A 23621-nucleotide genomic window follows, 5' to 3' on the forward strand; every position below is an offset into this window, starting at 1 on the left:
TCTCTGAAACTATAGAAAAAAATCTAATTAATAAATATTTAATGAGCAGTGAAAGTAAAGTCACTGTAGATCACATTAAATCCACAGTTGCTTTTACTTTATTTGAAAAAAATGTTTATTAAAAAAGAGAAATAAATTATTTAAGCAGACATTGAACCATAATGTTTTTCTTCTTCCTTTGAAAATAAATTATATTTTAAAAGTTATTAACTCTGATTTTAGTGAAAATATTCGGAAAAACGGTTTTAAAAAATTAATTCGGAAAACGGATTTCAATTTTTTAAAAATCGGAAAAAGAATTAAAAAACAATAATAATTCGGAAAACGGATTAAAAAAAAATTATTTGGAAAACTGATTTTTTTTTTTACTGACTACAATGCTCCATCGTAATCTATCAAAAACACTCACTACCAACAGTATTCAGGTCAAATATCTGATCAAACGCTTCACTTTGACTTTATTTAATACAAAAATACAAAGATGTTTTACTTTAGGAACGACACGTCTGGGATCTTTCCCACCGTCTGAAACAGAAACAGTTGCTACTTTAGACATCAGCACATTTAAACCATGACGTAGATTGTTTAGAGTCGTGTCACCTTTAACTGAGTGAAGATATGTGCTGCTTTGTTCAAGTCCCACTTGTTGTCCTGCAAACACCTGCAACACACAGACAGTGTTTACCAGTGAGCTGTGACATTCATCCTAGTCTGGTAGACGTCATTAGGAGAGGACACCTACTTCAGGGACCATTCCAGGTTCATGTCTGACTTCAGGGAGAAGGTGCTGAGCATCTCCTGCTGTGGGGCAGTGAGGGTGGGCACTGGGCTGGAGGAAGGGGGCGGGGCACAAAAGCTCTGCTGATCTGCTCCGTTGTAGCCATTCTGATGAAGAGCTGGTCGTTGATGATGCACAAACTGTTCAAGTATGAACGAGGACCACAGGGTTCAAAGGTTAGAGACTTTCTATGGTGTTAATATTACAGTAATATAGGTCACACCAAGGCTGTGTCCCTATAGTCCCTCCTATCTCCTTTCCTATCCACTGTCCTTTAACACCTGGAAGTGTTTAAGTGGTGGTTGTGATAAAAGAGCGTTTTCTGAGGAAAGGAGGCGTGGCCGTAGGATTATTACATCACCTAGTGGAAGTGCGTCTGATCGTCAAAACAAACGTGATCACCTTTTCCTAACTCCTCTCCTAACACCTTTCCTTAACTCCATGACATCTTCCACAGGGTTAAGGAAAAGTGGATAGGAAAGGAGATAGGAGGGACTATTCAGACACAGCCTAAGCCTTAGTTCATCTTTAGTTTGACTGTGAGCAGGGTTTGGGGTCAATTACATTATTCAGTTACAATTACATCTTCAATTACGATGACAGTTACATTTTATCCAATTACAATTATTTTTTTATCCTCTGAAAGTCAGTTACAATTACATTCTCAATTACTAAAGTCCAATTACAATTAATCACAATTACTGATCCTGAAATAAATAACCTAATAAAAGTTAACACTAATACACTAAATATCTATCATCTCATTTATTTCCTATATATTACAAATAAGCTTCCTAATCAATGAAAATATAGGTTTTAATATTTTTAAAATGATAAAATGTGTGAAAGTTTGATATGAAACATATTGTTAACTACATATGTATAGAGCTGTACATATAGAACTGTAACATGGTTTACCAGTTTAGCCTTAAATTATAATTGACAATTTTTATAGAATTTTCATGGCAATTACAATTAAATAGTCAATTATCTGAACTCAATTACAATCTAATTACGATTATGACAGCAACAGAGTTAAAAAAAATGACAATTATAATTATGCTATAATTGTAATTAATGATCAATTAAGCAATTATAATTATATTGTTGCTACAATACAAACAGATGTTGGTTTGATATATTTATTAAAGTTGTTTGTTATTATTATAATTATTATTATTATTGATATGAGAAATAAATATGGTAATAACTGGAATATTTAGAGATTATATTATTTAATATTTACTACCACACAAGTCCCTTAACCCCGAACTGCTCCCAGGCGCCGCAAAAAATGGCTGCCCACTGGATGGGTTAAATGCAGAGGACAAATTCCAAGTATGTAACAACATTACATGGCCAATTAAAGGAGAAAACCCTGATTTAATAATTTAATAACAATGGTTGTTGTGTAAAAGCATTATTGTTTATAATTTTATTTTATGGACAAATAAACATACATTAGGTAAATATAGGAATACACAGAAAACACATGTGGTGAAACAGTATTTACTGTTTGTTCATTCCAGTCATACTAGTGGAGGCAAGCATTATCTGAAGCTACAGCTGATAATGAGCACTTTGGTTTTACGTGTGTAACCTACCCAGAATCCACTGCTGGAACTGTGATGAAAACCTTGTAGATTCTTTAGATTTATCATCTACAACAACTGAAAAAGCCAGGAAAGCGTTAGTGAGAATAGATGAGTTGCAGTGGATCTTCTTAAAACCATGACGACTAAGATACTGACCTTCTTTGAAGACTCCGCCCACTGTGAATGACAGCAGCGTATTCTGTGAAAACAAAGCAGTTTGGCTGAGAGTGAACAACATAAATGATGTAACTCAGTGTGTGGCAGATCAGACGTGAACTCACTGTGTAGGCGTTTACGTCCACGGTGAAAGAGATGATGTCATGCTGGGTTTATGGCAGCTCGTTGAGGAACGTCACCACATTCAGTCATGTGTGCTTCAGCAGATGGAAACGCATCACTAGGGCAGTTAAAAAACAAGACAAACATCAGGTGGGCTCCATCATTACTAGGGTTGGGTATCGGTTACTACTCGCTACTTTTTCAACACTTCTGGTGCTTAATCATTATTTTAAACTAACTTCAAAATATCAAAATGACCTTTTATTTCCAGAGCCAAATTTAACACATTTAACTAAACAAATAAACTTATTAGATAAACTTCACATCAGCGTTTCCCACACATTCATTTATTTATGGAGGATAATGTCACGCACCTTCTTTCAGGCCATGTTTTGTGTATGTGCTACGGTTAGAAATGAGGTCATTGATCAATGATCTGAGCAGCGACAACAACGTCATGTGTATCAAGTAATGTGTGACACCGACATCTTTGTTCTTATTGGACCCGGTTACTAGCGTTTCCATGGGAACTGGTCCCATACTTGTTCCAGGTTTCGGTACCAAACCCTAATCATTACAAGTCATACGTTGACTTCAGGAGAACTTACTGGAGTCTTTGGTCCTCTTCAGGTTTCTACTGTCTTTGAAATATTCTCTCAGAACGCTCCTGAAAAACAAAGACATCAGCAGCACTCAATTAATATGTGTGTGTGTGTGTGTGTGTACATGCTTGTTTTGTTTACTCAGCATGTTAAAAGGGACAGTCCTAGAGCGGTTTCTCTGTCATACCAGAGACTTCAGTCCGTTTCAGGGTGATGGTGTGTGCGCCCCACCTCCGCTGTGCACCTGTGAATACAGACTATAAGCAAAAGCATGTTTTACGATGCAACAGTCAGGATATATGTGTTAGCTCCTAATGCTAATGGAGGTGTGGTCTGCCTCTGCAGCTTCATCGTTAACTCTCTCGTAGTCGACACAGCTGCTGTTCAGGGACTAAATTAAATGGTTGAGCTCACATTTACACCAGTGCTCGGTCGGTATCGCATTTTTAAAAGTGGAGTCATGACGCTCTTGTGCGTACAACGTTATGTTCAGGTCCTGCATGAAAATAACCAACTCTTCCACTCCCACAGTCACAAGGCTGCGTTTAGGTCACAAAACACGGAACCGTTTGATTTTACGTGAATCTGTATCAGGTCGTACCAAAGGAATTTGGACGTTACCTAAAAAACAAAAACAACCTGAATTCATATGATCGGATCAATAATCCTTTTTTTTTTAAACTCACTGATCGGCCCAAAAATCCTGATCACATAAAGCCTAATGACGTGTGAAGTGATAAAACCATCAACCCCCTTCATTCATGTGTTAGTGCACTGTTAGACCCTGTGATTTAACACAACCACACACAAAGCACTTTTCTCCATTTGGACATTGTTGGGTCTTCCTTGGTTTACAAGTTCTCCATCAACTGGGAAAATTCAGTCATTCATTAGGAACAAAAACACACAACAGCAGGTTTGACGCACGTTGGTTGCATGTTGTGGGAAACTCAGATATAAGACGCTGGATTGGCAGAAACTGCCTTCGATAACAAATCATCAAAACATCCAATTTGGATCAAATCTTTTTCAATCTGCGTCTGTTTTAATGAACTATGGAAACATTAGCTTCTTGGATGCAGAGCGCTCAGTCAACTATTTTTAGGAATCATAAAAAAACAAGTTCCCAGAACTACATCTGGTAAACAGACTACATTCATATATTCAGGATTTTAACAGTAAAATGACAATAACATCCTTCGTTGTTACAGTAAATCTACTGAGCTCACGTGTAAACATCTCTAACAACCCAGAATAGAAAACTGACCTGACGTATGAAGATCTGTCTTTGAAAAGGTCACAGAGAGGGTTTCTGACCAGCCACAGCTCCACCACTTTCAGCCCCTTCAACTTGTCCAGCTCATGTTCACTTTTCAGCTGAGGAACAAACAGGAAGCCGGTAGGCGTCAACACATGAACCTTCAACACTACTACACAAACATGACAATGAAAGCCTTGGAGCTGCCAGTCTTACGTCGGTGTGTGAAAGGTTCAGGGCCTTCAGATGAGGCACTTTGGTCACAAGCTCGCTGAGTTCATCCAGTCTCTGGATGCAGTTGTGACTGAGGTTCAAACTTGTCAACTGCAAAGAAAACATTGCTTTCATTAGGTCTGGACTTCACTTTGATGATCTAACTTTTAAAGTATCCACAGTATATGAAGATACACAGATTGTTGCTGATTGTCATACGACCGTTACCTGAGGAATGTTTTCTTCAATGATCTTAATAATAATAATAATAATACATTATGAAACCAACTGTAATCAATGAATAATAATTCTAACCACAATAATGTAAACTGTATATAAAAGTATCACCTGGTGCTTCCAGCCTGTTAACCCAGTAACACAAACCATTTAGATTGTGTTTTAAAAAGCAGTGATTGATAAATACTTCCACTATATAAAACAACACATTCACAATCCAAGGTGTTTCCTTTGAGATGTCAAAGGAAGTGGTCAACATTGTGAATAATCTAAGGCCAAAAGATGTGGTGTGGTTACCTGTGTCTGTGTGAATACTGTTCAGATCCAAAGCTTGTTGTGATCCATCAAAGCGTTTAGACATGCATTGCTAGAAAAGAGATAAAAACATCTTTAAAACAGTTTAAAAACATTCTTTTAAATCAGGGATGATCATAGTTAACTATTTAACCGTTAACAGACAACAACTTTGACCAATTAATGCTAACATATTACTTTCTGCAAGTCCTAAAAAATAAGATGTACTATTGTATGTATTATTTTACATGATATTAACATCCTCTCAACTTTTAACATTTTTTTTTTTTTTTAAACATGGTGGGCTTCACTACCCACAGACTTAGCACGTTTTCTGGGGCAAACCCTGGGTCAGGACCCAAAAGTGGGTCATGGACAGCTGATCAAAATAAATAATTAAATAAATAAATAAGTTAATGTCTCTCATGTTGGACTTGTCTTTTATTTTGAAAGAAACTTTTCTTTCGATAGGCATGCTGTGAAAACATATAGATTTATATTTTTAAAAATATTGTACATGTGTGTTGTCGACAGATACTTTTAAAAGACTAAATTTGGTTGGTTGAATTCTAAAAAAAAGTGGGTTGTGATTTAATAACTGTGGCAAAATGTGGGTCACAGGGTGAGACCAGTTGAGAACCTGGTTTACAGGATAATAGATGAAATTACTATTAATTACAGTATTGGTTATTTACAAACTTTAAATAAAACAATAATAAAATAAAAAATAATAAACTGTATCTTTGTTAATATTTCTTCTGTAGTACTTAGAGGTATTTATTTTCATGGTACTACAGTTATTATTTTAAGTTATTACTAATTAATGACATTAATACTGGATATTAATGAAAACATAAATCAGATAAAGTATCTTCTTAACTATATTTGCTGTAGTAAATAGAGAGCCCTAATAAAGACTGTCCACAGGGTTATTGGTGTTATTGTTGACGCTTCCTTTGGGGGTGTGACTTTGTAGACGGTCCCTGCCCACTCCTTAGCTCATTAACATAAAGTGTGTTTTTCTGTAGTTTGTTCTCTGTGTTCCACTGAGTACACACAGGTTGTTCCACCTTTACATCGTCACATATTGATAGAGAAATGTGAGTGTGAATGAAGTGGGTCACCAGTTAAACTAGTCTCCAGTGTGTGTGTAACAGCGGATGAATGTGGTGAGTGAGTGAGTGAATGAATGGAAACACACGGAGTGTTCTAACCTCTTCCTTCACAGAGCACACATCTGAAAACTCCTCCGTTTCTTCTTCTCCGCTTTTCTCCATCTTTGGAGCAAACATTCCGTCCCACACATGGTCGGGATGACGAAGCTCCTCCAGCACAGCTTTCCTCCTGCAGCCTTCATCATCATCATCATCATCACTGTCCGTCTTACTCATACTCAGCTTCACTTCCCTCCATAATATTTGTTCCTTTTCCTCTTCTTCTTCTAGTTTAACGGTAGTCATCATCCAGCTCTGTCCGTCCTCCATTTCACTGCTTTGTTCCTGACTCTAGCTGGTTGCCAGATACAACCGACGATTCCCCGCATGAAATATGTTGAATATCCACAGAAATGCCCCAAAAACCATCCGTTCATCATCCAAATAAAACATAAATATCACCTTTAACCAACGTTATTCACTGTTTGATCACTAAGTTAGTTATTTTATAATCTCAGAATCAGCGGGAAAATACTCAACCTGGCAACCACTCAACTTTTGTGCTGACGTCACAACCCACTTTTTATAAACTTTATGACAAACCAGTCAGAATAAATGTGTTTAATGGTGATTTAAGAGTGAATAAAGTAGTTACAGCCTGAAGGATTTGGTCTGTGGATGATTTAATGGATTTCAGTGGAAATTTGTTGAGTATAAATTAATTTATGAATAAATTATTATTAGTTTGTTCTCTGAAACAATATTGTAGATACATATTGTACAAGCAGTGAAAATAGTCACTGTAGATCACATTAAATCGACAGTTGCTTTTACCTTGTTTAAAAAAATGTTTCATTTATTTATTTTTTAAGGAAAATAAATTATTTAAACAAGCATTGAACCATAATCCTTTTCTTCTTCCTTTGAAAATAAATTATATTTGAAGTTATTCCCTCTGATTTCAGTAAAAATATTCTGAAGAGATATTTGTGTTTGCTGAAGACTCAAGAAGGTATTTTTAAATAATATCTACACATGTAATGATTTCGTACATTAAATGTTTAACATTAAGTAACTGTTGGTTTTGTGATATTTATATTTATAGTAAGACAATTGAGGTTTTTTTTTTTGTAAATATAAATACACAAATATGTTATGGATTTCATTACAGGATTATATTATGGGTCTGGATTCTGGTTTTCAGATTAAGTTTGAAATTTAAGGAAAAAAGTCATTTTTTGGTAAAACACAAATGTAGATATTTCAAAATGAAGCTGTTTTCACATTTTATAAATGAGTTGAAAATATTTATAAACAATGTAAAATATGTCTGCTCTAAACCTTTTGTTAAATTAATTATTTTAGTTTATGAAATGTTCTGTTTATTTCATTATTGTTAATGTTGTGTGTTTTCTTTTGATCAGTCTGTACAGTCTACATTCATATACAAACATCACACCAATCCACTTATCCAAGCATCAATAATAATAATAATAATAATAATAATAATTACAGGGTACATTACAACTTTGAACAATCTAATAGCTCTTCTATTTTGTAATGTTTTCAATGACTTCAACACATTTTTAAGATCAATTTTAAAAGCTTTAACATTTGGGATAATTTTAAAAATCTACATTTATGTATCAAATGTTTTCCAAATATCATCAAATTGCTACATATAAATTCCACATCCTTGTCCTTCAAAATAAAAGCAAATGTAACCAAATGCTAATCAAAGCCAGGTATCACAGTGTGTGTGAGCAGCCAATCATCAACTCTTTCCTAAAACCTCTTCACCACAGAACAGGAAAAAAAGACGTGTTGTTGACTTTCATTATTAGTTTGACTAAACATGGAGCTGTAATCATCTATATTAAACCTAATCATTAAAAATATATTTACATGGATAAACATCATTCATTGTTTTAAAATTAATCTATTTCATTTTAGGAAATAAAGGAAATGATAAATATTTGTCTTTATTTTGATAATATCTGTTTTCTAATAGTTTGAAGATAATATTTGTCTCTTTACTTGAAGATGAAAACATTGTTTAATAAATAACAGTGTCTAAAAACAATAACTTCCAATGAACAGTTTATTGATCTTTGTGGATACTGATGAATACTGTAATATTCCTTTAATGAAATGAATCAAGGCAATAGGAATAGCCCTGACTACTAATGAATGTTGTTTCTGAGAACATTTATCTTTAAAATCACAATGATTGTAAATATTACCATTGTCATCCATTAAATGTATTATCGTCCCTTTTCAATCCAATCTTTAAAGAATAAAGTTTTCCTCTTGTATAAAATACAGCTGTTATTCCAGATTGTAGCTTTATGTGGACTGAAGTGGTGCTTCTAAAGCATTTTATAATATAATAACACCTGCATATGATCATGTGATCACTTAAAGGATGAAAATCACAAGATGTTTGAATGTTTATACATGATGATCTTTTTAATGACGTCCTTTCTGTTGCAGACAAGGAGAGCTGAGGTAAAGGTAGCACTGCCTTGGGCCACAGTGTTTTAAGTGGGAGCCTCTGTCATCATCAACATCTGTGATAAACACCTACAACATGAGACATGTCCCCAGATAAATGATGGACAGTTGGTTGATATGAAATATTGACAAATAATATTTGTCAAAATTCTTGTTAGTTTTCATTTGTAATTTGTGGTTGATTAAAACTAGCATTAGGAGGCCACAGTGCAGGGAGAGCTGCTGGTATGGAGGTGATGACATCATTCTGAAGGTAGAAATTAACGTTAAAACAGGACAAAGTCATGTTAAAAAAGGACATGTTTTTCTTCCCAGAACGCATCATGTCACTAAAATCTCACTCTTATCATTTTCTGAAACTTGGCAGCCTGTGAATACTGGTGGATTTATTTAATAAATATCATTCTGGATGATCAAACCTCCATGGAGGTTCAGAGAGGGATTTGAAACTGAAGGAGCCACTGGGAGAATGTAGAAAGTTCTTCTGATCTAGACCTCATCATTTCCTCGTCTCCACAGACAACAGACAGAATAAAGCTCAGTCAGCATTAGACGATGTGATGTAAACTTTCACTGTCATTTATTGAAGTGTATATAATGATTATTTAATATTCTGTAAACCTTGAGTTTTTTTCTTTCTTTTTCATTTCTAGATGTTTCTCATTGTTTCAATGAATGACAGATTTTAAGAAGGTAGACATGAGATTTTTCAAGGACAGATTGTAATAAGACATGATAAAGGGGAGTGACTTCAGTCTTCAAGTATTTGTTATAAAGAGATACATTTAGTTTTAAACCTTATGGACAATAACAACTTATTTATTTACTATATTATATTTTGCCGTTACAAAGTAGATTCACGAAAACATTGAGTACTTTGTGTATGTTGAGGTCAGTCCAAATGTCCTCTTTTTAAAAGTCAAAATATGCTAACTGCTCCAGTTCTCTCTCAGGATGGACTTTCAGGACTTCTGTTACTTCTTCACAGACGTGGTGGTTTGTCGCCTGGTGGAAAAACTCAGCTGTGGCTGCGCCGTCACTGGAAAGAAACCCAGTGCTTTGGAGAGTGGACTCCAGCTCCCAGAGACCCTGGAGCAGCTCCAGGGGCCACCCGTCACATGACCTGTGCACTCAGTGTGGATAATAAAAACAAACCAACACCTGTGGGGACACAGCAGCGAGGGAACAGGAAGGAAGCTCGCCTCAGAGAGAGTCAACTGGGAGGAGCTAAACTGGTTAAAACTTACAAATTAGAGCAGCCAAAACAGACAGAAAAAGTGGTAAAAAGGTTTCAAAGTGTTAATATTGGAACAATTGGTTTAAACTGGCAAATGATGGGCATGACAAATCATGAATGTGGTTAAATTGAAGAAAAAAAATAAGCATAAAAAAATATAAGCAAAAATGGGCTCAAATTGTTCAGAAAATATTCTGGCTGGTTTTTTTTTAAGTTGGTACATTTAGCACCTCCTGTGGTTCTAATCAGGAACTGCTGCACTAAGGAGACTTGGTAAGTTTAACTCTCAAATACGGTACTTTTTTGATTCCACTCTGCATTGTCTGCTCTTTCTTTATATTTGTCACCTTGCTCTGACGTCTTCAGGATGTGCTTCTCACACAGGAAGTTCTCCAGCCTCTGGTCCTGGTGATGGAAGTACCAGTCCTCCACTACGTCCTCGTACTGCTCCAGCATGGTCTCACACTGAACACACACCCACAACTGCATTAGTAAACACATGTTATTTAAAACACTAAACTATTACCTATTATGAATGAATCTTGTGTTGATTTAACTTTTAACAAAAACAAATAAATGTCGTCTAAAAGTTTTAAATGATCAGGTCCACCTGTTTCTTCATGTCGGTGACCTCTGCAGACGGTTGGTCCCACAGCTCGTACGGCATTCCCAGGTCCACTTTCACTTATTACCCACCAGGTTTTTTAGTGTGGTCATGGTCTGACTGGTTCCCTGTAGTCACACCAACAAAACACTGACTTCCTGCTTGGGTCACGTGATCAGCTTTAAAGGGATCGTCCACTTTTTTTTTTTACAAGTTTGGTCTAAAATGATTGAAATGTACTATTAGAAGATCTATACCAAACAAAACTTATTATTATGCACCATATTTATTTTATTAACTTTTAAAAATGGGACTATTTTACCGTTTAAGAACCTGTGTTCCACCATCTTGAAATCAGGTGATTGATGATGTCACACGGCCCCACTGCCTGTAAACATCCTATTGGAGTGAAGCATTCAGCCTGCTTTTTAGATCATTGAGCAGCTTTTTCAAAAAATGCCAACTCATGCTGCTTTTAGTTTCTCTAAATCAGGGGTCACCAACATGGGGAGCCCACATGGACCATAAGAAAATAAAAAACCCATAATTAAACAAAAATGGATGAAAAAAAAAAGAAAGATACAATTAAAAGGAAGATATAAGTTGTACTGTGAGGAAACAAAATAAATACCAATAAAAAAGAAAACTATAATTAAACAAAAATCTATGTTTAAAATAATGAGTAAAATACAATTAAAAGGTAGATATAAGTTGTAGTGACATGGATTATTCTGACTGCTCCTTTTTAATTATTCATGTCATATAAAGATGTATGAGAACAGCATTAATGTCACTATATTTACCCTCAGGGATCAATGATTTACTGAATCTGATCAGGTTTATTGATTAAGTTTTGATCAAATTAATTTAAATTAACCTAATTTAAATGATCCTGATGACATCATTCCAGACCGTAATGATTAAACAAAAATAAATGTGCAAACATCACGTGTAAGAAGTGTTTTTTCACCACTAGAGGCTAGAATATTTTACAGTATCAGAAGTTATCAATAATCTGTGATGTTTCAGACTCTACAATCACTGGTATTGATGGTCTACAACAGAACAACTTTATCCAGATGTTCTGTAGCTCTGATGAGATGTTTAAACACTGAGCAGGTGAAGCTGATTAAAGCTGAGTCATGTTTTCACAGAGCACAGCAGCGTTACAAACAAACAGAGCTTTATAGACACATTAAAGTTAAACAGGCACTGGTGTCTCTGATTTAGGAGTCAGTGATGATTTGTGTAGTTTTTTACCAGGTTAGACGGTGTTTGAAACAGACAAGGATGAGAGTGAGAAGAACATTTCCACATAAATAAACATCCTTTCCCTCACGGCAGGGCCAGATTAACACCGCTGTACCCTGGGCAACAATATTCAAGGGCCCCATCATCACGACCCCAGGATTACTATAATATGGCAAAAGAATAAATAAATTCCAGTAATATACATACATTTACTCACTACACCAATGTCTAACTGTCATCATGTGCATTATGACGTACAGATGTGCAAATGCTCATAGAAATACAAATGTACCACTATGTCATCTTATCAAAGCCCCTCACTCACATATGATGCTATGAAAATAAAACACATCAGCATCAGTTTAATCTGGCAAAACATAAACATCTGGAAACCTGACAATTTCTCTCAAAGAAATGCTGATCTGGCAAAATACACTGGAGTGAAAAAATGACCTATATTCAGTTTATGCTTCTTTATATGTTCTGTGTTTCTGATCTCCTTCTCCTTTTTTAGTTTCTGTTTAGTGCTCCCACTGAGCTGCCTCTACATGTTTGTATTTTTTAGTTGTGTAGATCAGTGGTTCCCAGACTTTTAGTGCCCATGGTACACCAACGAACAAGTATAAATCTGTAGCCACACCTATTGTGTAAAATAGCCTTTATAACACGTGTTATCACTCATATCATGTACAATATCTGTAAATATGCATAATTATTTATGAAAGCCAAATAAAAAAAACAATAATTAAACAAATATGGTTTGGTTAGGCATAGATCTTCTAATAATTACATTTCAAAGGTTTTAGGCCAAACTTGTAAAACCAGTGGAGGATTGTTTAAAGATAACAATGAGGCGGTGGACTGACCTTGGCGTAGCGTAGACTTCCAGGCCTCTATGCGTGAACGCTGTACTGCAGGATGCGTTCACAGATGTTGTCCACGGCCTCAGTCAAACGGGTCTCCCTAAACATCAACACACAGATCATCAACTACCCACGATGCAATGCTTTAAAATCCTAAGCATTCTAAAGCTATTTAAGGATAATTATGGTTGATGAGTGTGTTGTTCTTACAACGTGTACTATTTAATATTGCGTCTACTCTTGCCCGTGTCCAGCACCTCCCCCAACTCCAGCACCTCCTTGGACCGACCTGTCCTCTCCAGCGCCTCCTGCATCTCCACCGTCAAGAACTTACACACTAGAGGATGAAGAAGATCCATTAACAGCTGCTCTTTTTTCTTTGAACTTTATTAATAAATAGCTTTATCATTACTGTTCTAAAATAACATTTGTGATTGCAAACTTTATTTTTATGAGATTTGAAGAAAAGCCAAAATGTTTCTTTTTTAAAAGGTTACACTTTATTTCTATTTTTAATTGCCACAATAAGGGCATTCTGCAACTGCACCAAACTTGCCATATTTTAACCTATTCTCATCACTATTTCTTGCCATATTTTTTGCTCCTTTTAGTGCATTTTTTGCTACATTTCTGTCACTTCTCCAACAAATTTTTCAGACATTTTCAGCACTTACAGTATAAACCCTTTCCACCACTTTTTCCACCTAATGTTGCATATGTTGACCCATTATTGTCACTTTTAACCTCTTTTCACCATATTTCATACTTATTTTGCCATTTTAACCACATTCACCATTTGTCATGCCTATTATTTGCCAGTTTAAACTCATTGTTCCAATATTGACAATTGAGTCATGTATTATTTTTTTTTTTTTAACCACTTTTTCCGTCCGTTTTTGGTCACTTTAATTTGCAACCCCTCCCCCCCTCTTTTCTTTTTTTCTTTTACTTTTCTCTAATTTGCAACTTTTAACAATTTTCTGTGTTTTTTTAAAATCCCATTTTACCACCTTTTCCACCGTTTTGTGGTCACTTTTTAATGCATTTTTATTTCTGATTAAAACAAGGATTTAAATTTTTAAGATGCGAATAATAATAGAACTTCCTGGATAACACTGGATATTATTTAAATAAATAAATGTGGTTATCACAGACTCATTCATTTTACAATTAATAACAAGAAGAAGAAAAAAAGAAGTATTATATTTACTATCAACATCTTAGTGGCAGATACCATAGCACACCTTCAGAGGTGAGTGCATTCCCTGTTGCTTTATCAGTATAAATAGATTTTTATCATTATGTTTGGACAAATCTATGATTATTACACATGTTATAAACACGTAATGACTCATTACTCTCTGTTGATACACAGTAGTAGAGCCTGATTAAAATAATCCTACCTTCACATTTGTTGATAAGTCTATCTCCTTCCTCCACACTGACTCCACTATAAAGACCAAACAGCTGTAAAACCATAAAAAGCTTCATTATTTACACTCATTATTTCATCCTAAACTCTGGGTGACGTCAGGAAGGTCTGGAAGACAACGGCCACATCGGCATGATCGGAGCATGCGCAGTGAAACGTTACAGGCATGGCTAGTCGAGCATCGATCAGAACAGGGAGCGAGAGAGGATGTTCAACAGGATTTAACTTAAACTTACACATATAAAACACACATACCGGTACATATCTACACTTATACTTGTTTTTGAGTTGTTTACTATTCCCCGTTTTACTTTTGTTGTTCTTTTAGCTTTTGACGGTGTATTTATTGTTTTTTCCCCTCATTTTGTTGTTTTTTGATTTATTTATTTTTTTGTGTTTTACATTACTTTCATTGTCTTGTTCTCCAAAAGTTTTTATTTGGCATTGTTTTTGGGTTATGTATTTTTAACCCTAACCCAGGCAGGTATCTGAGGGTATGATGTACTTAAATCCTCTCTTTATGGTCATGAACACGCTGCATGATAACTTTACAGAGAGAGCACACACGGAGAACATCTACACCCGGACTGACCGGAAACACTACATTACCCACACGTAAACAACCCGCTTATGCCGCCACCTCCCACAATGCAACACCTCTCTTAAAGAGACAGGCCGTGCCTGTAACACCTGTCATTAACTCCAGGTTTGATGTTATATTTTCAGTAATTATATTAATATTTTATAAATATATGATAATAATGGAATATTATTGCTGTCATTTTATTTGTTTTTAATTTACTCCGTTTTTCATCAGGAATTGAGGCCATTTTTGTTTTCACATAATTTTAATATTATTTAGGTGTTTATTTTAATGTTTTAGTGTTTTGTTAGTCTAACTCATTAATTTAATAAGTGTTTTTAGTTTTCTATATTCTACTTTAATTTGTAAAGTAATTTAAAAAAAATGAAAATTCCCACATATGAATTAAAAATCTTTCAACTATCTATGCTTTTGCTATTCCAGGCCACACGAGGGCGCCAGAGCCCATTGCATTATTTTAATAAGTTTTAAAAAGTCTTTAAAGGTACACCACTCATAGGTCGCCAGTCCACCTCAGGGTTAACACACAAAGACACACATTCTTACATTCAATTTAAAGATTAAAACAGTTTTTTTTTTGTAATGTTTTTTCATCCCCATGGAGAAATTCAGTTTTCCATACATGAACAAAAAGAAACAGAGGAAAAATAAATCTTGTATTATCTGTTCCTAATAACAACTTAAAAATGAAATCAATTAGATTCCACAACATTCCACCTTAACTCATCACCAGGTCACAAATCATAACAAAAACACCATCATTTCTCTTACAGTTCTACAGTTATATTCATGTGTTTCCAATTTTTTTTCATAACCTCTCAGAATTTTGTCTTTGTACATTTTCTTAAATTTGTAAAAACTTATACAACGTTTAAATTCCACAGTTTAACTCCATAAACAGACAGATTTCTGTTTTAATGATGTCCATACAAACATATTCCAGAAGTTATATTTTCTTCTATGGCAAACGTCATGTGCAACATTGTCTAGAATTTTATTTTTTTGTTTAGCTTTCCACATAATAATCAGAATTTCTAATTCGACATGATCCTTAAATTTAAGTAGTTTATTATCCATAAATATATGATTGGTGTGCTCTCTGTAACCTTTCTTACTGATGATTCTAATGTGGTAATGATATATGTGTTACACCAGACTTCAGTACAATAACTGAAATATGAGAGAATCATCAAGGAATAAATCCTCCTCAACAAGCTGCAATCAAACACATCTCTAACTTTATATAAAATGACAATACTTTTGCTGACCTTTCTTTGTACATAATCAATATGAGCTTTCCAATTTAATTTTTCATCTAAAACAACACAGAGAAACTTAACTTCCTTGACTTTTAAAGGAAAAACGTAATGAACCCAACCCTACAGTTTATGCACCATGGAAAAGATTACAGTCAGACTATGGTCGAAGTTAGGAAAATATGGGAGCCAATTTAGCCAAAAATGTAATGGGCCCTATATCACTGTAAACCCAAATAAGTTACTAGAACTCAAAAAATTTGAGCAATCGATTACCTCAATTTTTATTTTTTTTAAAAATTGATTAACTTCAAAGTCAAAATTTTCCAGAACTTAAAAGGTTGGATGACTGTCTACTTGTACTTTTTGATAATAGTTAAATTAAAGTGCTGTATGGATGAAGTTGAACGTTCGGGCTTACAGCGTAGACTCTTCTATTTAGATGTGTGTTATTTATTTATTCATTATTTTTGCTTGATGTACTGTATGATTTTTTTGTGTGTGTTTACTTTTATTAATCTAATTTATTTGTATCTGTCCTGTCTTTATGTGCGGTGAAATGATGAAGATGAAGCAACAATTAAATGTAAAAAACAAACCCCTATTTTATGTAATTAAACATTTTAAAGAAGTTACCACACACGCACACACGTTAGTTTGGGTGTGGCCTCAGCTCCGCGGGCCCTGTACAGGGTTAACCTGGAACTGCACCTTTTTGTTCTGTTTAGCTGACTCGTCAGGTCCAACTTTCAGTTCTTACTTTGTCAATCGTTACCTTGTCTTTCTTTGTTTTTTTGTTAGTTTTGGGACATGGGATTTAGGGCTTTGTTGATAGCTCCTTTTTCCTCAGGAAACAGTGGAAACCCAGCAATCCTGGCACTGCATAAATAAAAACGTTAAAATTGTATATCCTGGTTTTCCCGTATCCTTTATAAATATGTTCATTCCTTTCGGGTCGTAACAGTGACCAACACATAAGACTGGTCTAAGCGCTAATGCTAACCACTTTATGAAAAGAAGAAACTATTTTAACTAGTTTAATTATAGTAAATCAGTGAGATATTTATCAACCATAACTTTATGTAACTCTATCAGATATAAAATAAACTGGATTCAGCAGCAATAAAAACACTGTTGTAGTTATTTTTGCTTTTCATGTGCTTTTTATTTGTTTCTAAAATAATCATTATAAATGAGGAAATAAATAGATGATATACAATATTACTAATGCAGTGATCCATATGTACAAACATGTTTCATAAAATATCAGCTCTATGAGTCAGCAGATATTGTAGCTTTTTATAATGAATAAATGTTATTAATGAAGCACATTCTGGTGATGATTTATTCAGTTTAATTTGTGTTTGTAAGGAACCTGTTTACACTTTAAGTTGAGAATTGTTTTATTCATTTATTTATTGTTTTTATTTATCGTAATTTGACCCAAGCCACATGTTAAAAAAATTGTAGCATTATAGAGCAAATAATTGTACGATTTATCATCCGATTAGTCAGTTAATCGTTTCAATAATCAATGACTAGTCGACTATTAAAATAGTCATTAGTTGCAGCCCTAGACTCTACACCATGGCACTAGCATTGAGATGCAGAAAGCACAAGTAACCAATAAATAATGTAAATACAGTACACTGACTAAAATGAAATATATATGATAAAATAACTAATAACTTTCATGTTTTTCATGTTGTAGGCTGTCAATCACTGAAGCCTCTGAGTTTCCTGGTTTTACTCCTTGGCCATGTTTGCACTTTTTTATTTATGTTCATTTATTTTACTTTGAAATGTGACCAGCAATGTCTTGTTTTAAGATTCACTAGGATTTAACTTCAGTGAAAACAATTGATATTATTTATTTTAATTGTATTTTTCTGTGTTTGTTAAACCGTATTTCAAAATTGTGCCTTTTTGTAAGACTCTACATTTAATTATCATTAATAAATGCTTATAATATCACATAAGTCATTATTTCACAATTCCTCTCAACTTTTAACATTTTTTTTTTTTTTTTTACAAAAACACGGTGGGCTTCACTACCCCAGACTTAGCACATATTCTGGGGCAAACCCTGGGTCAGGACCCAAAAGTGGGTCATGAACAGCTGGTCAAAATAAATAAATACTTAAGTTAATGTCTCTCATGTTGGACTTGTCTTTTATTTTGAAAGAAACTTTTCTTTTGATAGGCATGCTGTGAAATGCATGTTGCACAGGAAAATATATAGATTTATATTTAAAAAAAAATATTATATATGTGTGTTGTCGACAGATATTTTTGAAAGACTAAATTTGGTTGGTTGAGTTCTAAAAAAAGTGGGTCGTGATTTAATGACTGTGGCAAAATGTGGGTCCCAGGGTGAGACCAGTTGAGAACCTGGTTTACAGGATAATAGATGAAATGACTATTAATTATTGGTTATTTACAAACTTTAAATAAAATATTAATAAAATTAAAAAAAATTAAAATAAACAGTATTTTTGTTAATAGTTCTTCTGTAGTACTTAAGATAAAGTATCTTCTTAACTATATTTGCTGTAGTAAATAGAGAGCCCTAATAAAGACTGTCCACAGGGTTATTGGTGTTATTGTTGACGCTTCCTTTGGGGGTGTGACTTTGTAGACGGTCCCTGCCCACTCCTTAGCTCATTAACATAAAGTGTGTTTTTCTGTAGTTTGTTCTCTGTGTTCCACTGAGTACACACAGGTTGTTCCACCTTTACATCGTCACATATTGATAGAGAAATGTGAGTGTGAATGAAGTGGGTCACCAGTTAAACTAGTCTCCAGTGTGTGTGTAACAGCGGATGAATGTGGTGAGTGAGTGAGTGAATGAATGGAAACACACGGAGTGTTCTAACCTCTTCCTTCACAGAGCACACATCTGAAAACTCCTCCGTTTCTTCTTCTCCGCTTTTCTCCATCTTTGGAGCAAACATTCCGTCCCACACATGGTCGGGATGACGAAGCTCCTCCAGCACAGCTTTCCTCCTGCAGCCTTCATCATCATCATCATCATCATCACTGTCCGTCTTACTCATACTCAGCTTCACTTCCCTCAATAATATTTGTTCCTTTTCCTCTTCTTCTTCTAGTTTAACGGTAGTCATCATCCAGCTCTGTCCGTCCTCCATTTCACTGCTTTGTTCCTGACTCTAGCTGGTTGCCAGATACAACCGACGATTCCCCGCATGAAATATGTTGAATATCCACAGAAATGCCCCAAAAACCATCCGTTTATCATCCAAATAAAACATAAATATAACATTTAACCAACGTTAAACTGTTTGATCACTAAGTTAGTTATTTTATAATCTCACAATCAGCGGGAAAAAACTCAACCTGGCAACCACTCAACTGTTGCGCTGACGTCACAATAAACTTTTTATAGAATAAATGTGTTTAATGGTGATTTAAGAGTGAATAAAGTAGTTACAGCCTGAAGGATTTGGTCTGTGGATGATTTAATGGATTTCAGAGCAAATTTGTTGAGTATAAATTAATTTATGAATAAATTATTGTCAGTTTGTTCTCAGAAACAATATATATTGTAGATTAATATTGTACGAGCAGTGAAAATAAAGTCACTGTGTAGATCACATTAAATCCACAGTTGCTTTTGCCTTGTTTTAAAAAAAATTGTTGTTTATATATATATATATATATATATATATATATATATTTTTTTTTTTTTAAGGAAATTTCATTAATTAAGCAGGCATTGAACTCGAATGTTTTTCTTCTTCCTTTGAAAATAAATTCTTTTTTTTTTTTTACAAGTTATTAACTCTGATTTTAGTAAAAAATATTCTGATGATATATTTGTGTTTGCTGAAAGCTAAAGAAAGTCAATTTAAACTGTTAAATAATATCTACACATGTAATGATTTCTTACATCAAATGTTTATTAAATGAGATCCATTATTCGTCCCACAAGAGGAAATTTGCATTTCAGTTTCATCTCCGTCCAAGAAACATGAAAACACAATCACATAAAACATGGAGGACAGGAGGTATATTTATATTTATAGTAAGACAGTTGAGCTTTGTTTTGTTTTTGTTTTGTTTACATGTAAGTATGGTACACTCAAAAGATGTAACCACATTTGATATTATTTTATAAGTAATTGTTTTGATGCCACTTATTATTATTATTATTATTATTATTATTATTATTATTATTATTATTATTATTATTATTATTATTATTATTATTATTGTGTACTTAGTAAAAGTAGTCCTGTATAAATACTATTGTAGAGGAGCGGAACCTTCGGCACTATAGATTGCAGTTCCCCGGTTACATTAGTGTGGACTCACTTCCTGTTTCCGCTCATACGTAATCTGGGAGAAGACGAGTGTGCATCGTGGTTCCTACTCTAACACTCTACATGTACTTTACAGGTTAGTGCTTGGTTTAAAACAACTGTTAATGAAAGCTTTAGGCTTTGTATTACTTTATAAGTCACTTTGTTTTGATAAGTTGTGCAACTTGTGATGTCAGTTTTATAGACTTTAACAGCGGTAGAGCCGAGCCGCCTCGCCACGGTAGTATCGCGATATTTAGTGTAATTCCCGCTATAGTTAAAGGTATTGTGGACGATGTTTAAAAAAAGAAACGCCCTCTCCACATTTTGGAAAAAAAAAGGAAAAAAAACGCGCCTACGTGTGCGGGAGAGCGTGCACGAGCCCCGTTTTCCTCGTGCACAGCTCTGTTTACAAGTTGGTGTGGACATCGGTCATACAAGCTTACCTTACAAAAGAAGATTTGCACTTTTCCCACTATGTCAGACTCGCCACCGGTAAGTGAAAATCTATTTTCAAAGGACCCGGTGCGCACCGGGCACGAGCACGTACGACGGCCTTTAGTAAACATGATTGACAATTAGGAGGACCAATAGTCTTGATGATCCACCCGGAAGCTAAACATCGTCTACAATACCTTTAATATATATAGCTAGAGGCACCGAAGGGTAACTGAATTTTGCACTATTTACATGGAAACCTATAGCACATTAAAGCTGCAGTATGTGTCAATTTCTGTTGTTACAATAAGTCATCTGGAAATGTAATAAGCAGTTGTTACATATGGTTTTGGATAACAAAAGATGAGTGAACATGGAATTGCACTTTATTTTGATTTAATTCATCATTGTTTGTACTGGATATTGAAAGCACTGAACTGTATTATTGTAAATGAGCTTCAAAGAGAGAATTAATATACGCAATCTGGGAAAAGACGATTGTGCAGCGTGGTTCCTACTCTTATACTCTACATGTACTTTACAGACATTCTCTTTGTTAACGTGGACACCGTGCCAGCCGGGGCCCGTAACATAAGCACACAAATATGTTACAGATTTCATTACAGGATTACATTTTTGGTCTGGATTCTGGTTTTCAGATTAAGTTTGTTATGAAGTAAAGTTTTATTTTTGTAAAACTACATTTTTCATTCACAAAAGTATATATTTAAAGCTGCTTTCACATTTTCTAAATGAGTTAAACATGTTTTTAACTCATTAAGTTAGTGGTCAAAAGTTTTAATTACAGTTTTTCCAATTCTTAATATAATTTACATAATGTACAAATATTTTAAGTGCCAAAAAATACAAATATAATATAAAGACAGGGATACAAAGTGGTGGATTGAGCGGTGCTGTTCCAATCTACTCCCCGACAAAAAAATTAAACATGCCTGTGGCACACACACACAGCCTACTCAAAGGGTAAACAAACAAATAAATAAATAACAAATAATTTTTTTAACTAAAATTTGCTAAATAAAAATTGTTCTTATCTACAAATTCGATGAATCGATTAAATCGATTTTTTGTCCAGCCATAGCTAGAGGCACAGGAGAGTAACTGAGTTTTGCGCTATTTACATAGAAACCTATAGCACATTAAAGCTGCAGTATGTGTAAATTTCTGGTATTACAATCAGTCATCTGGAAATGTAATAAGCAGTAATTACATATGGTTTTGGATAACAAAAGATGAATAAATATAGAATTGCATTCTATTTTGACTTAATTTGTCATTGTTTGTACTGGACATTGAAATGTATTGTAAATGAGCTTCAAAGAGAATTAATATACACAATCTGGTAAAAGACAAGAGTGCTGTGTGGTTCCTACTCTTAAACTCTACATGTACTTTCCAGTGTTTTGCAGACATTCTCTTTGTTAACGTGGTCACCGACCGGGACTCGTAACATAGGCAGGACCCTAAAAGCTCATCCTGTACATTGCTTTGGTTAAAGACTTATCTTTTAATATAACCCTTAGTAAGATAATGTACTTTCATGTGATTAACTGAATTTATAATGTTCATGTTTTTAAAAAAATATTTGAACAGATATGGACAAATCAACACGAAGGGGAAAAAACCCAAGATTTATTAATTGTAAGATTATTATACGTTAATATTACCTTGTTCTGATTACATTTTCCTGCATGGTGAAACACATTTATTAGCTCTTATTAGGGGTGGGCGATATGGGAAAAACATCATATCACGATTTTTTATTTGTAAAATCACGATCACGATTTTTTTAATTCAAATCATTAAGACTATTTTAAAGTTATTTACTAATAAAACAAATTAATTCACCTACTTAAAACTGTCGCCCTAAATAAGAAAAAATGAATAAAAGATCATTTAAGACACAGTCATTTTCTAATAATTTTAAAAAATGTATGTAAGTTATTTATCAAACTGGTTCCAAGTACAATTAACATCAAACAAAAAGGCTGACAAGTTATTTTAGTCTCAGTCTTTTTACTTTGTTTAACTAAAGTGGTGTAGCATTAGCATCACTTGCTACATAACAAGGCATCATATCAGTCTAGTGATTTGTTTGTTATTGAGTAACACACTCAAAATAATAAAATCCTACTTTAAACAGTGTTTAAACGCCTCATTTCACACAGTTTATACAATCATATCCTTTATAAGATAAAACGTTACTGCTTTGGTTACATTAGGCCTGGGTGATATTACGGAGCGTATTTCTGACCTGTTTAAGCACTTAATAATTCTTTGGTGTCTGTAATGCTGACATGCTGACTAGTAGTGGTGCAACGGATCAAAAAACAAACGGTTCTGATCGTATCACGGTTTTGATTCACGGATCAGATCATTTTTCTGATCAGCAGAAAAAAAAGAAAAAGACCAGACGAATAACTTTACTCTCCATTTATTTAGTAGAACACTTAGTGCAACATTTCTCTGCTCATTAAATACAAACAACATTTAACTTGAGGTGTCAATCAATGCTTAAATAACATTTTTAATCATATAAAGTGTAATATAAGGCATGATACATCATCCTTTAAACAGGTAATTACAGGTAATTACATACACATAAGTGTATGGTAATTACCTGTAATTACATACACATAAGTGTATGGAGAAAAAAAAACAAGTTATGA

At 34.2% G+C, this 23621-nt stretch overlaps 1 protein-coding gene and 1 pseudogene across 7 annotated transcripts; both read right to left on the reverse strand.

Moving 5' to 3' along the window:
- Positions 1-440: 440 nt before the first annotated feature.
- On the reverse strand, positions 441-6531 carry LOC114458563 (nuclear RNA export factor 1-like). 7 transcript variants are annotated; one of them, XR_003673057.1, is made up of 12 exons: positions 6471-6531; positions 5260-5329; positions 4729-4836; positions 4522-4631; positions 3442-4123; positions 3261-3319; positions 2655-2770; positions 2530-2572; positions 2383-2448; positions 743-918; positions 601-661; positions 441-525 (listed from the first exon to the last, which is right to left on the reverse strand). XR_003673057.1 is itself a non-coding variant. In XM_028440982.1 (7 exons), the coding sequence occupies exons 4-7, from the start codon at positions 2437-2439 to the stop codon at positions 487-489; spliced, it is 333 nt and encodes a 110-aa protein (XP_028296783.1). In that variant the 5' UTR covers positions 2440-2448; positions 2530-2572; positions 2655-2770; positions 5260-5279; the 3' UTR covers positions 441-486. The 7 variants fall into 7 exon arrangements, 2 of the variants coding, with proteins under 2 accessions (XP_028296783.1, XP_028296782.1); XR_003673060.1 differs by having other exon boundaries at positions 3442-3511; positions 6471-6520; XR_003673058.1 differs by having other exon boundaries at positions 3442-3498; positions 6471-6519.
- A 3032-nt stretch (positions 6532-9563) lies between these two features.
- Positions 9564-15878, reverse strand: LOC114458562 (protein canopy 4-like; annotated as a pseudogene).
- Positions 15879-23621: the final 7743 nt, after the last annotated feature.

The sequence above is a fragment of the Gouania willdenowi genome, unplaced genomic scaffold (assembly GCF_900634775.1).
Source record: "Gouania willdenowi unplaced genomic scaffold, fGouWil2.1 scaffold_129_arrow_ctg1, whole genome shotgun sequence".
NCBI classification, from domain to species: Eukaryota; Metazoa; Chordata; class Actinopteri; order Blenniiformes; family Gobiesocidae; genus Gouania; species Gouania willdenowi.

Excerpts from the sequence above, each read along its gene's own strand:
- LOC114458563 (XM_028440982.1), bottom strand. The coding sequence starts at position 2,439 with ATGATAAATCTAAAGAATCTACAAGGTTTTCATCACAGTTCCAGCAGT. Across the intron at positions 919-2,382 it reads GTTCCAGCAGTGGATTCTGG|TTTGTGCATCATCAACGACC; the intron begins GTAGGTTACACA and ends ATACTTGAACAG. Across the intron at positions 662-742 it reads AACCTGGAATGGTCCCTGAA|GTGTTTGCAGGACAACAAGT; the intron begins GTAGGTGTCCTC and ends TGTGTGTTGCAG.